Raw genomic sequence first — 15390 nt, forward strand, 5'->3', positions numbered from 1 at the left:
TTTTATCTACTTTAGGGCATGAATTTTATAAGTTATTTTAAGGATCTCACCTAAGCTAAATAAAAGTAATCTATTAAGAGCTCTTTTATGAAATTAAATTCAAATATTTATTAACTATTGTGTTTCACAGTGGTAATTATTATTTTACCTTTCCCCCTAACATAAAGTATATTATAATATTTTTTCTACACATAAATATATTCAACATCAAAATAACCCATTTGTCATACACATTAGACATACTGCAGGCCTGTCTTGGTCACTATTAATCATATCAGAATTACTGCCTATCAGTAGAGTCTTTAACCTTTACCCTACTCTTATCTCCAAAATCATGTTGCATTGAAGGCCTCATGTACATGTATCAGCTTAAGTCCCTCATGACTGAATTAACACGTCAAACATAAATTTAACTCTTCTCATACCCAAAAGGTTTGACTATCTAAGCTCTTTAGAAAGCTCACAACTCAGGGAGAGAAAAGTCTTGAAATGCATAAGCATAGATCACTTTCATTAATGACTACTGGGACTGTTAGACTTAAGTAAAGCCAACATAGACACAACTGTGTAACATGCAGATTGCACATGGCTACTCATCATCAGATATATACCACACACATCATGTGTTATAAAGCAATATAAACTGTTCAACATGTCAGTAAAAAAATGGTCAAATGCTGTGTTTGAACGTGTTGTATTTTTCTATTCCGTTAAACACAAACAGGAAAATAATTTCTAGAAACCAACTTCAAAACACTTTTTGAGTTAAAATATTAGAGACAGAGAGATTGCTTTAAGGCATTAAGTTCCACAGAAACAAAGATCTTCATGCCTAGGAAAGCGAACTTTTCAGCTTGTTTTTATTTTTTGTTGTTGTTCTAGCTCTTATTATCTGATGCACAGAAGAACAAAGAAATGCATTACTCATTCTTCTACACTTCCTTTCATTTACGGAACTGAAGACCTACTGAAATTCCCTATACCTTTCCTACATAAATTGTCTCTGATAGACTGACTACTTTTTGTTATTCCCCATTTCATTACAACATTTTGATACTGAAAGTACAGGAAAATCAACCAATATTTGCTGTGTTACCTATGCAAAGCATTGCATATGATAATTTGATGTATATACTAGTTGTTTAAAAGTACTAATATTACTAAGTTTTCGGATATAATTCCAGACTTACAAATAGTATAACCTAAGGTGTGCAAGAAAGAAGAATCTAATTAATTTGAGTACCTGAAACACAAATTTATGTGACTGTGATAGAAAAGTGCCTAAAATTTCTATTAAATGTTTTATATCATAATCCTTATAAAATACATAAACGTAGTAAAATTATTCAAATTTTGTATATACACAGATGTGTGTGTGTATATACTGAAATAACTAGCTAATATAGCATGAAATGAATAAATCAATGCATGAATTGGGTTTCTCTTTTCACATAATATGAAAAATAATTGCTTACATAATACTGTACGTATGTAGGGTCAACACACACGAAAAAAGCACCTAATGAATTCAGGACCCCTTACGAGTATTTTACTAAGACAAATGTTTTGTTTGAAAAATAAAAAAATTCTAATCCGGAAGTTTGCTAGGTCTTGCTCTCCAACAGGAGGAGCTTCATCCTTTTCTGTCTTCACACAGCCTTGTAAATCAGGTGCCAAGACAGCTAAAAGAAACATTGACTAAATATATTAGTTCAATTGTAAGAAAAATGTAAATTTTGTAAATGGTATGAATGATGTTCCCAGAGTTCTAATTAACTTCCATGAAACTGACATTGAAATCTCTACTTGAAAATCACACAAAATGTGAAATGAATGGTCAGAAGGAAACATGGAAATGTAATGGGTAAAATACATGTTGCCAACATTTATCGTAAATGAAGTCATTGGAATATCACCAGATTATATTATTTACAGAGAATACACAAAAATTGTGCACATTCCAGGTGAAATATGTATATAAGCTATTAATAAAAGCATATACTAACCAGCCACAATGACACTGTCATTACGTGCTGGACCAAATTTCAGTGTCATCTCATGTTTATGTTTATGGACAGCCAAATGATCCTCGTTGGTAAAACGCTGTGGCAAAAAGTTTTAAGATATAGTTAAGATTTTCAATTTGATCAAATAATTAAAATGATAAGGAAATTCATTTCCACAACATGTAAAACCACCATTAACAGTGAAATAGCAGTTTTTAAACTATAAAAGAATTTATTATTGTTAGTATAAACATACCAGACTTCAAATAATCATAGAGAAACCCACTACCCAAGAATACACAATATTATTAGGTCATATAACTGATTTAAAAATAAAATCTTAGGCAAAGAAACTATGTAAATTTAATTTGGATACTAAAAACACACCACTAGTATTAAGCCCTTGATTGTAATGTAAATTAAATATACATTATCTCAAAAGTGAAGAGAAAAGGAGAGAAAGGGAAAAGGAGTGAGAGGAGGGGGAGAGAGAGAAAGAGAATATCATTATATTCTTAGAATTGTATTTCTGAATTACATTGAACCTGTTAAAAATGAAAAAAATTAAAATTAAAATTAAAAACAGACCACTATTAAGTTTTCGCCATATAATAGTAGAAACAGATATTCCATGGTACAATGATTTTAAGTACTCTATTTACCTAGACTTAAGATTACTTACCATTTTACTAACTGAAAAATTTCTTAAAATTTCTGTTATAATCCAATAAAGGAATAGCAACCAAAAATAAAGCAGTCCATTTTAAAATAAAATGTTTAACTTAAAGTCTGAGTGCCTTTTCTATCACAGTTCTAAGAAAATAAAACTATTATTTTTAAAAGATTTATTTATTTGCAAGGTAGAGTGACAGGGAGAGACAGGGAATGATCTTCCATTTGCTGGTTCATTCCCCAAATGGCCACACCATCCAGGACTGGGACAGGCTGAAACCAGGAGTCAGGAACTCCATCCCAGTCTCCTACATAGAAGCCAGGGACTCAAGCACTTGGGCCATCCATCTTCTCCTACCCTCCCAGGTGCATTAAAGGAAGCTAGATAGGAAGCGGAGTATAGCAGGGACCAGAACTATCACTCATATAGGATGCCAGGGGCAGGGGCAGAAGCTCAGTCAGTAAAATTATTTTTAAAGTTATCTAACTTTTTTTTTTTAAAAGAAGATTTATTTATTTATTTGAAAGGCAGGTTTACAGAAAGAGAGGGAGAGACAGAGATAGATCTTCCATTGCTGGTTCATTTTCTAAATGGCTGCAATAGCCAGGAGCCAGGAGCTTCTTTTAGGTCTCTTACATATGGGTGTAAGGGGCCCAAGCACTTGGGCCATCTTCCACTGCTTTCCCAAGTGCTTTATAGCAGGGAGCTGGCTAAGAAGTGGAACAGCCAGGACTCAAACTGGTGTTGCAGAAGGCAGCTTAACCCAGTATACCACAGCACCAGTCTCTAACATGTTTTCTTTCTTCCTGTAATTTGGGTAAGTCCTGCATGCCAAAGGTGGCATCTATGATTACAACACACATAAACTGTTATCTCCCATGTCTGGACATCAACCTTTATGAAGATGTTCCTTGTTAAGCAATATTTATAAGTGAAAATAGAAAGTGCTTATTTATCTCAAAGCAATAATTTAAAAATGATAAATTAAGAGATCTAAACTCATTCTTTAGTTTATAATCTTACCAATGGGAAGATTAAAAATGTATATATGTGAACTTTGTTCACCAAAACTATCAACATTTGTTCTTCTCTTGTGACTCCTATTCCACATCCTTTCATGCAACTAATAATAATTTTTAGGAAACCTTAAACAATATAAAAGAATGCAGTATTTTTTTACTCTAACCTCCAGCCTATAAAGTTAAAACTCCCTCTTTTGTACTCTATTACACTCTGTGTAAGACCTTAGTTACAGCACTTATCACAGTATTACTGATATTTGCATGTCTATCCTTTCAAGCAGGCCAGCTCCTACTGTGCTCCTCCAAATTTAGCATACTCAATAAATAAATACTCAATAAATGCTGACTGAAAGAGTAAGCTTCATACAATGCAAAGGTTGACTCTTAAAGATGAGTCGGTGGGGATGACAGAATCCACTCCAATCTTTTCTGTAAGGTCAATTAAGCTTTGATTTACATTGGCTATCTTTTATCACTAGGTCTTTATATTAGTTCACATACCAAAAAAAGACCATCACTATCCTTCTTCAGAACCCATCTGTATTACCAATAAAGGAGACTGTTCTATCCCCTTACTTCTTCATTCATTCATTCTCATTTACTGAGCACCACAGACCACAATCCAATCCCTTCCCCGACTCAGGTGCTACTTTCCTATTACTTTTATCATTGTGAATCCTCCAAAATTTAGGAGTAAGTAGTGGTGCTTTCGACAAACTGCTGAATACAAAACTAAGAATGAACATACCTGCCCAGTTTACTGATACTATTTACTGCCTTTTTATTTTGCATTACAGTTCTCAATATACAAATCTTTTATCCCACACTAGAAGTATCTAAAAGGAAAACTCATTTTATGTACTAGAGAACCTCAAAATGTAGCTTTGTCACTGGAGACAATCAATAAACATTTGTGAATGAATAGGTCTCAGATTTGAAAACTGCAAAGCAATTTATTAAAATTGCCAAAGCAATTTAATGAAGAAAGAAAATTCTTTTCAACAAAGCATGCTGGAAAATCTGAAAAAACACATTGAAAAAAAAATCAGTTTCAACCCTTCCCTCATACTATAAACAAAATTAATTCAAACTGAAACAGAGACCTAAATGAAAAAGCAAGCTTTTAGGAAAACTAAAGGGAAATATCTTTGTGGCCTAAGGGTAGACAAAAATTTAAGTCACAGAAAGCAGCAATCATAAAAAGGGAAAACATTAATATTAGACTTCTTAAAATTAGAAATATCTATTCATCAAAAAATATTTATATGAGAATTAAGATGTAAACCAAAGATTTAAAAAATATTTGAGAAAGGTCTAGTATCCAGGCTATAAAAGAACTCCTACAACTCAAAAGATAACTCAATTTTTAAAAAATGGGCCAAATATTTGAAAAAATATCTCACAAAAATTAAAGTACCAAATGGTCAATTAACACATTAAAAAAGTACCTACCTTTTCATTAACCATCAAAGAAACACAATTAAAACCACAATGAAATACCAGTCTACACACATGAAAATGGCTAAAATTTAACAGGCTGACAGGATCAAAAATCCTGACAAGGATGGGCATAAGACCTCTCATAAGTTGTTGGTAGAAAGTAAAGTGGTAAAAAAAAAAAAAGAAAGAAAGAAAGAAAGAAAGAAAGAAAGTAAAGTGGTATATCCATTTTGGAAAGCAGTTTGATAATTTCCTAAAAGGTTAAACATATAGCCACTATACAATCCCATCATTATACTCCTAGGAATTAATCCAAGAGAAATGAAAGCATGCATCCATACAAAGACTGGTACATGAACATTCACAGCAGCTTTGACAAAAACTGGAACTAAGTCAATGTCCACCAATAGATGAATGGATACACAAATGTGGAAAATTGAAATACTATTCTCCAACAAGGAGAATTAACCACTGATCATATAACATGGAGGGATCTGAAATTGTGTGGTATAAAAGAAGACACACATATGTACATATTGTATGACTCTACTTAGATAAAATTCTGGAATACAAAAAGAAATATACAGCGACAGAAGGCAGATCAGTGATTTCCAGGAGTAGAAGGGATAAGAGGAATTACAAATGAAAATGAGGAAACTTTTGGGATGATGCATGTGTTTACTATCTTGACTGTGGTGATGGTTTTATGAGTACACACACACACATATTAAAACTTATTAAATTGTATACTGAAAGTATAAGCAGTCTATTATATATCATTATATTTTTTAAAAAAAGATTTATTTGCTTGAGAGTCAGAGTTACAGACAAAGAGAGTGAGAGACAGAATCTTCCATCCTCTGGTTCACTCCTGAATTGGCTGCAATGGCCAGAGCTGGACCTAACTGAAGCCAGGAGTCAGGAGCTTCTTCCAGGTCTCTCACCTGGGTACATGGGCTCAAGCAACTGGGCCATCCTCTGCTGTCTTCCCAGGCCACTAGAAGGGAGTTAGATCGAAAGAAGAGCAGCCAGGACTCGAACCCACACCCATATGGGATGCTGGAGCCTTAGGTGGAGGCTCAACCCACTATGCCAAAGCACTGGCCTCAATCAATTATATTTTCATTAAAATACCAATAAACAAGAACCAACAAAGCACTTTAATGCTTACTTATGATTTACTGCCTTACCAATACTTAGTGATTTCACTACATGTTAAATTCCTTCACTCTTCCTTAGTGTCTAGTTATTTTATAGACATTTTAGCTATTTTATAGAATTATAATGGCAGATTAATAATTTAATGGCCTGTCTTAAAACTGAAATATGGCTTTCTGAAACTGCTTCCATATGTTTTGTATTAAATATGTTAGATTTAAGAATGTGAATACATTAGTGATACTGTCAAATATTAGCTCATTTCTTAAGAGTTCAGTCAGTAGGGGCTGGCGCTGTGGCACAGTGGGTAAAACCGCTGCCTGCTGTGTTAGCATCCCATATGGGTGCTGGTTGAGTCCCAGCTGTTCCACTTCCAATCCAACTCTCTGCTATGGCCTGGGAAAGCAGTGGAAGATGGCCCAAGTGCTTGGGCCCCTGTACCTGCTTGGGAGACCCAGAAGAAGCTCCTGGTTTATAGCGTCAGATCAGTGCAGTTCGGGCCACTGCAGCCACTTAAGGAGTGGACGAGCACATAGATGACTTCTCTCTCTACTTCTGCCTCTCTGTAACTCTGCCTTTCAAATAAATAAATCTTAAAAAAAAGAGTTCAGTTAGTATTCATCCTGGAGTTTTATCCAGTGTCTTCACCTTTCCATGACAAGATATAATCTCTCTGGCTTCCCATATTAGACTGTATTTTCTAAAACTCAGATGTGCTAATGGGGAAAAAGAACTTCTCCTCAAAAATTTTTTAGATTTTTTTCATTCTACCACTAAAATTTTACAAAATATTGTAAGAAAATAATGATACTATATTCTATTACTAAAGAAAACACTATTAGTATTTCAATAAATGGAAATATACATCATGATTTAAAGTAATTTATATATTACCTGGCCACATCCAGGGGCAGTGCATAGAAAGGGTTTGTCATCACTCATATTCCACAGGTCCTTGTATTGCCTATAATAAAACAAACATATGTGGCTACATACTTTTGTTACAGTACATATTTTTAAGCAAAGAATACTTTTAAATACAAATCAAGACTTGATTTTCATTAAGTTTATTAATTTTTGTATTTGAATATGAGAGAAAGTACTTCTGCTTATATCGCTTATATTTTAACCACATCTTCCAATTTCTTGTTGTGAATTGACAAATACGTGTAACATATAGGTTTTGTACTGTATGTAGAAAAAAGATTAGGAACACTGCTCTATCCAGCTTCTTAAAAGTACTAAGGGTGTAAGTATAAAATAGTTATGGTGAAAAAAGTATTCGTGATGTGAAAGTACTCATGGTAAAATGAATAAATTTCATTCATTCAAAAAATTAAATGAATAAATACCATGTAACCTTTTTTTTTTTTTTGACAGGCAGAGTGGACAGTGAGGGAGAGAGACAGAAAGAAAGGTCTTCCTTTTGCTGTTGGTTCACCCTGCAATGGCTGCCGCGCTGCGGCCAGTGCATTGCACTGATCCGAAGCCAGGAGCCAGGTGCTTCTCCTGGTCTCCCATGCGGGTGCAGGGCCCAAGCAGTTGGGTCATCCTCCACTGCCTTCCCGGGCCATAGCAGAGAGCTGGCCTGGAAGAGGGACAACCGGGACAGAAGCTGGCGCCCCGACCGGGACTAGAACCCGGGGTGCCGGCACCGCAGACGGAGAATTAGCCTATTGAGCCGCAGCGCCGGCCCCCACGTAATCTTTTAAGGGTCATACTGTATAATTAAGGAAATCTTAGACAAAATTTCTATGCTGTCTTAAGTGCTAGTAAAAGATTTTCACTTATTGGCTACATATTTCCATTAGATACTCCACCAAATCATTAACAGTCACATGAAAATAAATTCTTACATCCTTTCTTAATTTCACTCCTTTTCCTATGTTTGAGGCACTGTGGAAGACTCAAAGGGAAAACAAAAATAACAGAGAAACAGATCCCAGCCTCAGAGGATCTTTCTTCTCAGTCTACAAGATTGGTTACAAGACCTCGTATGGATACCCAAATCCAAAGCTGTCCAATCTCTTATACAAAATAGCACAGTAGAGGCCAGCACTGTGGCGTGGCAGACTAAGTCTCTGCCTGTGACACCGGCATCCCATATGGGCACCGGCTTGTGTCCCTTCTGATCCAGCTCTATGCTTATGGCCTGGGAAAGCAGTGGAAGATGGCCCAAGTGCTTTGGCCCCTACACCTGCATTGGAGACATGGAAGAAGCTCCTGGCTCCTAATCAGCCCAGCTCTGGCCATTGCAGCCATTTAGGGAGTGAACCAGCAAATGGAAGACTTCTCTTCTCTCCCTCTCTCTGTAGCTCTACCTCTCAAATAAACAAATAAAAATCTAATAAAAATAAAAATAAAAAAGCACAGTAACTGAACATAACTTATGCAATCCTCTTGTGTTCTTTAAATTGTCTCTAGATTACTTATAATAACTAATAAAATATAAATGCTATATATACAGATAGATATTATATCCTATAGTCTAAGAAACAGTAAGAAAACGTTTGCGCATGTTCAGCACCGATGACATTTTTAAAAGTGTGTTTTCTTTTTTTTTTTTTTTGACAGGCAGAGTGGACAGTGAGAGAGAGAGACAGAGAGAAAGGTCTTCCTTTGCCGTTGGTTCACCCTCCAATGGCCACCGCGGTAGCGCGCTGCGGCCGGCGCACCGCGCTGTTCTGATGGCAGGAGCCAGGTGCTTCTCCTGGTCTCCCATGGGATGCAGGGCCCAAGTACTTGGGCCATCCTCCACTGCACTCCCTGGCCACAGCAGAGAGCTGGCCTGGAAGAGGGGCAACCGGGACAGGATCGGTGCCCCGACCGGGACTAGAACCCGGTGTGCCGGCGCCGCAAGGCGGAGGATTAGCCTGTTGAGCCACGGCGCCGGCCAAAAGTGTGTTTTCAATGTGAATTGAGTGGATCCACAGATGTGGATACCACAGATACAGAAACCTGACTGTATTAACACAATCTCTAATTCTATAATCTTTTTCTAAATCCTAAAATCCCAAATCTCTGTTGGTGGTCTAGCTAAAATTAAAACCAATCTTCTGAGTCAAAGTTCAAAGATTTTGCCAATATTTTTACACTGTTTCCTCCTACCATACAGAAAGTTTTGTCAGAGTTTTGATATTTCTAGGAAACCCATGCTGGTTCATAGTAGTTACTGCTTTGTGTTTTGAACAAATACACAGTCATCAAAGAAAACACAAAAGGTTTCCAGGAAGTCACAATTAACACTTTATATATTCATGAGAGCTGTAAATTACGATTCCTATCTCAGAACAACAACAAAAAACAAATTGAAAACATCAACTCTTCTTAGATCCACCAGAGAACTGAGGTCACAGAAAGTGGAAACAGAGGCAAACACTGTGGATCACAATTTACCAGTAGCAGGAGCCTGCCAGTGGAGCCATTACCAATATGAATACTTAAACTTGAATTCAGACTGACTGACAGAGTCTCAGTAATGACTAGTTTGAGAAAAACAACAACTCTTGGGGCCCAGTCCTAGAAGGAAGGCCACTAGGATCTCAGAATGAAGACTGGAGAAAAAAAAATTTGCTTCCAGCAAAAGGAGCTAAAACATAAACATTTTGAAATAGCCTACAGCATTTCTGTTCTCCTTAACAAACCACTACTCCTCCAAATTATTTTACAACAGCCTAACTGGGCTGGGGAAAAAATAACCAACTCCAATATCCCCTCAACCCTGCTCACCTCAACAGCTGAAAGTAATGACTACAGAATGCTTCCTTTCTCCCCACACCTTACCCCCAGGCTCCCTACCAGTCAGATTGCTTGTATCTTAACAGTGGAATACAGCTAAAAGAACGGCAAAGCTCAGACCTTATTTAAGAAGGTACCTCCCTAGGGAAACACAAAGACAATACAAGGAATAAAAACAAGGCTACTGGAGGATATTTTAGACACCCACAGCTACAAGAAATAATAAACACAGCCTAACTCCAGCTTTCAACAAAAAATTACAAGACATACTAAGAAGGCAAAACAGTTTAGAGACAAAAAAAAGTAAGTAAAAATAAAAAGCTACAGAATTAGATTCAAATAATGCAGGGATTTAGGACTTAATGGACTGGAAATTTAAAGTAACTATGAATAATATGCTATGGATCATAATGGAAAAAGCGGATAACATGAATGATGTAAGAAGAGAAGGAAATTCTCAGAAAGAATGAAAAGAAAATGTTAGAAACAAGAACTGTCATAGAAATGAATGCCTCTGGTACACTGATCAGCATATTGGCTACAATGGAGTAAAGAACCAAGGTCAAAGTAAGCTTCTAAAACTAAAATGCAAACAAAAAGTACTGAAAAATCAAAACAAAAATATCTAAGAATTGCAGGACAGTGATAAAAGATTTAACATGTGTAATGGGAGAGAAGGAAAAAAAAAGAAAGGGAACAAAGAAATATTTTAAGTAGCAAAGACTGAGACTGTTTCAAAATTAATAAAGATACCACACCATAGATCTTAGAAGCTCAGAAAACAAAAAGAATATACACACAAAACCTGTACCTAGATCTATCATTTTCAAACTGAAGAAAAATCAAAGACAAAAAAAATCCTGAAGCCATTAAAAAACAAAAACAAAAAAGCAGCAACACTGGTCTAACAGGTATTTCTGTAAGTATCTTTTGCTCAGAAAATAAAAATTCACCTGTGAGAATTTATAATAGAACTCATTATAGAAAAAATAGCTATATAGGGCTGGCGCCGTGGCTCACTAGGCTAATCCTGCGCCTTGTGGCGCCGGCACACCGGGTTCTAGTCCTGGTCGGGGCACCAATCCTGTCCCCGTTGCCCCTCTTCCAGGCCAGCTCTCTGCTGTGGCTAGGGAGTGCAGTGGAGGATGGCCCAAGTGCTTGGGCCCTGCACCCCATGGGAGACCAGGAGAAGCACCTGGCTCCTGCCATCGGAACAGCGTGATGTGCCGGCTGCAGCGGCCATTGGAGGGTGAACCAAGGGCAAAAAGGAAGACCTTTCTCTCTGTCTCTCTCTCTCACTATCCACTCTGCCTGTCAAAAAAAAAAAAAAAAAAAAAAAAAAAAAAAGAATTACAGTTCAGCAGGAATATAGGCAAGTTATAAGCAACAATCAAATGAAAAGATGTTAATTTCACTCATATTAAATCAACACAGATCATTAAAACTATAGTAGCTGGAACTAGTACTGTGTCTCTGCCTGTGGTGCTGGAATCCCATAGGGGCATTGGTTCAAGTCCTGGCTGCTCATCTTCAGATCCAGCTCTGCGCTATGGCCTGGGAAAGCAGTTGAAGATGGTCCCAGTGCTTGGGCCCCTGCACCCACATGGGAGACCAGGAAGAAATTCCGGACTTCTGGCTTTGGATCGGCTCAGCTCCAGCCGTTGGCGGCTATCTGGGAAATGAATCAGCAGATGGAAGACCTTTCTCTCTCTTTCTCTCTCCTCTATCTGTAACTCTACCTCTCAAATAAATAAAATCTTAAAAAAAAAAAAACTGTAATAATAGTATAATCATTTGTTTGATGATGATATAAAACCAAATTTGACAAAACTATGTTTGCAGCAATACTGATAATTTTTAAAATTGTTTTTCTTTTTAAATTTCAGCTCCTACATATAAGGGAGAACATGTGGTATTTGCCTTTCTGTGTCTGGTTTAATTCACTCAACATAATGTGTTCCAGTTGTATCCATTTTAATTCAAATGGTAGGATTCCAATCTTTTTTTATAGCTGAATATTACTTTGTATACATATATACGATATTTTCTTTACCCCTTCATCTTATGAAGAACACCTTGGTTGATTCCATATTTTGGCTATTGTGAACAATGTAGCTATAAACATGGTGGTGTTGGTATTTCCTTGATAAAATGTGTTCATGTCTTTTGGGAAGATATCCAGGAGTGGGACTGCTGGATTATATGGCAAGTGTAGTTTTTTTTAAAGAACTCTCCATACCGTTTTCCACAGTGGTTGTACTAATTTACATTCCCAACAGCACTGTACAAGTGTTCTCCTTACTCCACATTCTCATCAGCATTTCCTTCTGTCTTTTGGATAACAGCCATCTGACAGGGATGACGTGGTATCTCATTGTGGTTTTGATTTTCATTTTCTTGATGGTTAGTGATATTGAGCATTTTTTCCTATATTTCTTAACCATTTGCATTTCTTCTTTGGAGAATTGTCTATTGAGGTCCTTTGCCCATTTTTACACTAGATTTTTTTTAATTGTTGAGTTTTTTGAATTGCTGATATATTCTGGATATTTATCCTTTCTAAGTGGCTTGCAAATATTGTTTGCCCATTCTATCAGTTGTCTTTTCACTCTATTGATTGTTTCGTTTGATGTACACAAGTTTCTGAGTTTGATATAGTCCCATTTGTCTAGTTTTGTTTTTGCTGCCTGTACTTTGGAAGTGTTATCCAAGAAGTCATTGCCTACACCGACATCTTGAAGTGTTTCCACACATGCAATGCTTTTCAACTGGTAAGCCAACCAGAATTACTAGAACAAATTCCCTTGGATATGAACGTATATCTCTCCAAATCTTTTTTTTTTTTAATTTTTATTTTTTATTTAATTTTTATTTTTTGACAGGCAGAGTGGACAGTGAGAGAGACAGAGAGAAAGGTCTTCCTTTTTGCCGTTGGTCACCCTCCAATGGCCGCTGCGACTGGCGCGCTGCGGCCGGCGCACCACACTGATCCAATGGCAGGAGCCAGGTGCTTCTCTTGGTCTCCCTTGGGGTGCAGGGCCCAAGCACTTGGGCCATCCTCCACTGCACTCCCTGGCCACAGCAGAGAGCTGGCCTGGAAGAGGGGCAACCGGGACAGAATCCGGCGCCCCGACCGGGACTAGAACCCGGTGTGCCGGCGCCGCAGGTGGAGGGTTAGCCTAGAGAGCTGCGGCGCCGACGTTATCTCTCCAAATCTTATTCACTAATATTTTGCTTAGGATTTTCACATTTATGTTCATAGAAATAACCTTGCCAGGTATCAAGTTTATGATGACCTAATAAAAAAAGAGTTGAAACATGTTCACTCTTTTTATTGTTATTTAAAATTTTTTTTTTGACAGGCAGAGTGGACAGTGAGAGAGAGGGACAGAGAGAAAGGTCTTCCTTTGCCGTTGGTTCACCCTCCAATGGCCGCTGCGGCTGGTGTGCTGTGACTGGCGCAACGCGCTGATCCAAAGCCCAGAGCCAGGTGCTTCTCCTGGTCTCCCATGGGGTGCAGGGCCCAAGCACTCGGGCCATCTTCCACTGCACTCCCAGGCCACAGCAGAGAGCTGGCCTGGAAGAGGGGCAACCGGGATAGAATCCAGCGCCCCGACCGGGACTAGAACCCGGTGTGCCGGCGCCGCTAGGCGGAGGATTAGCCTGTTGAGCCATGGCGCTGGCCTCACTCTTTTTTTTATTTAAAAAGATTTATTTATTTATTTGAAAGGCAGAGTTACAGGAAGGCAGAGGCAGAGGCAGAAGCAGAGAGAGAGAGAGATGTCTTACATCCACTGGTTCACTCATCAGATGGCCACTATGGCCAGAGCTGTGCCAATCCAAAGCCAGGAGCCAGGAGCTTCCTTTTATTCTCCCACATGGGTGCAGGGGCCCAAAGACTTGGACTATGTTCTACTGCTTAGAACTGGCGCCTATATGGGATGCCGGCACTGCAGGCGGTGGCTTTACCAGCTATGTCACAGTGCCAGTCCCTATCCATTCCTTTTGATTCTCTGCAAGAATCTTATATGTTGGAAGGATTTTCTAGGGAAGCTGAGATACAGTTTTCTTTGTGAAGAGGTTTTTAAGTTATGATTTCTGTATCTTTTTTTTTTTTAAAAAGGATGTTAAAATTCTTGTATCCATTTTTTTTTCCTCCACAAATTCATTATATTTACACTTTCATATCCTTCATCTTCCAGATCTGTAATGATGTCCCCTTTTAAATCACTGGTATTGGGGCCAGCACTGTGGCACACTGGGTTAAAGCCCCAACTTGTAGCGCTGGCATCCCATATGGGCATCTGTTCAAGTCATGGTTACTCCACTTCCGATTCGACTCTCTGCTATGGCCTGGGAAAGCAGTGGAAGATGGCCCAAGTCCTTGTGTCCCTGCACCCTCATGGGAGACTTGTAAGAAATTCCTGGCTCCTAGTTTCTGATTAGCTCAGCTCTGGCTATTATGGTCATCAGTGGAGTGTGCTAGCAGATGGAAGACCTCTCTCTCTCTCTGTGGCTTGATCTCTCTCTGTAACTCTCTTTCAAATAAATAAAATAAATCTTTAAAAAAAGAATCTCTGGGGCTGGCGCTGTGGTGCAGTAGGTTAATCCTCTGCCTGCAGCACCAGCATCCCATATGGGCGCCGGTTCTAGTCCTGGCTGCTCCTCTTACAACCCAGCTCTCTGCTGTGGCCTGGGAAAACAGCACAAGATGACCCAAGTCCTTGGGCCCCTGCACCTGTGTGGGAGATCTGGAAGAAGCTCCTGGCTCCTGGCTTTGGATCAGCGCAGCTCCGGCGTTGCAGCCATTTGGGGAGCAAACCAACAGAAGGAAGACCTTTCTGTCTCTCCCTCTCACAGTCTGTAACTCTACCTCTCAAAAAAATAAATAATATCTTAAAAAAAAAAAAGAATCCATAGTATTGCTAATTATTTTTCTCAATCAGTCTTACTAGGGAATTACTCATCTTATTGCTTTAAAATTTCTTTTCTCTGCTCATTTATTCCACAGTACTTTTGCTTTCTAGTTCCCCAATTCCATTTAAACCAGCAAAACCAAATAACTAGGAATGAATCTAATGAAAAACGTATGTCACACATTAAAAAAAACTCAACATTATACAAAATATTTGTATAACGTAATTAAACATGGCTAAACAAACAGAAGATGCAATATGTTCATGGACTGGAAAATTAGATATTAATATGCTAATTCTGTCCAAATTCATCTATTAGAGATAAAGTACAATCCCAAACAAAATCCCAGCAGGTTTTCTACATGCATCAAAACTGACTGTCTGGGGCTGGCGCTGTGGCATAGCAGGTAAAGCTGCTGCCTGCAGTCCCAGCATCC

At 38.1% G+C, this 15390-nt stretch overlaps 1 protein-coding gene across 4 annotated transcripts in view; it reads right to left on the bottom strand.

Moving 5' to 3' along the window:
* ATF2 (activating transcription factor 2) overlaps positions 1 to 15390 on the bottom strand; it is a 112150-nt gene that overhangs the window by 56807 nt on the left and 39953 nt on the right. For 2 of the 4 annotated variants that reach the window (XM_062188121.1, XM_062188112.1), the window contains 2 exons: positions 7194 to 7263; positions 2007 to 2103 (listed from right to left, as the gene is read on the bottom strand). In XM_062188121.1, the coding sequence (XP_062044105.1) occupies positions 2007 to 2103; positions 7194 to 7263 (167 nt within the window). The remainder of the gene's footprint in view (positions 1 to 2006; positions 2104 to 7193; positions 7264 to 15390) is intronic. The other 2 variants (XM_062188130.1, XM_062188141.1) reach the window with 1 other exon arrangement.

The sequence above is a fragment of the Lepus europaeus genome, chromosome 1 (genome assembly GCF_033115175.1).
Source record: "Lepus europaeus isolate LE1 chromosome 1, mLepTim1.pri, whole genome shotgun sequence".
NCBI lineage: Eukaryota > Metazoa > Chordata > Mammalia > Lagomorpha > Leporidae > Lepus > Lepus europaeus.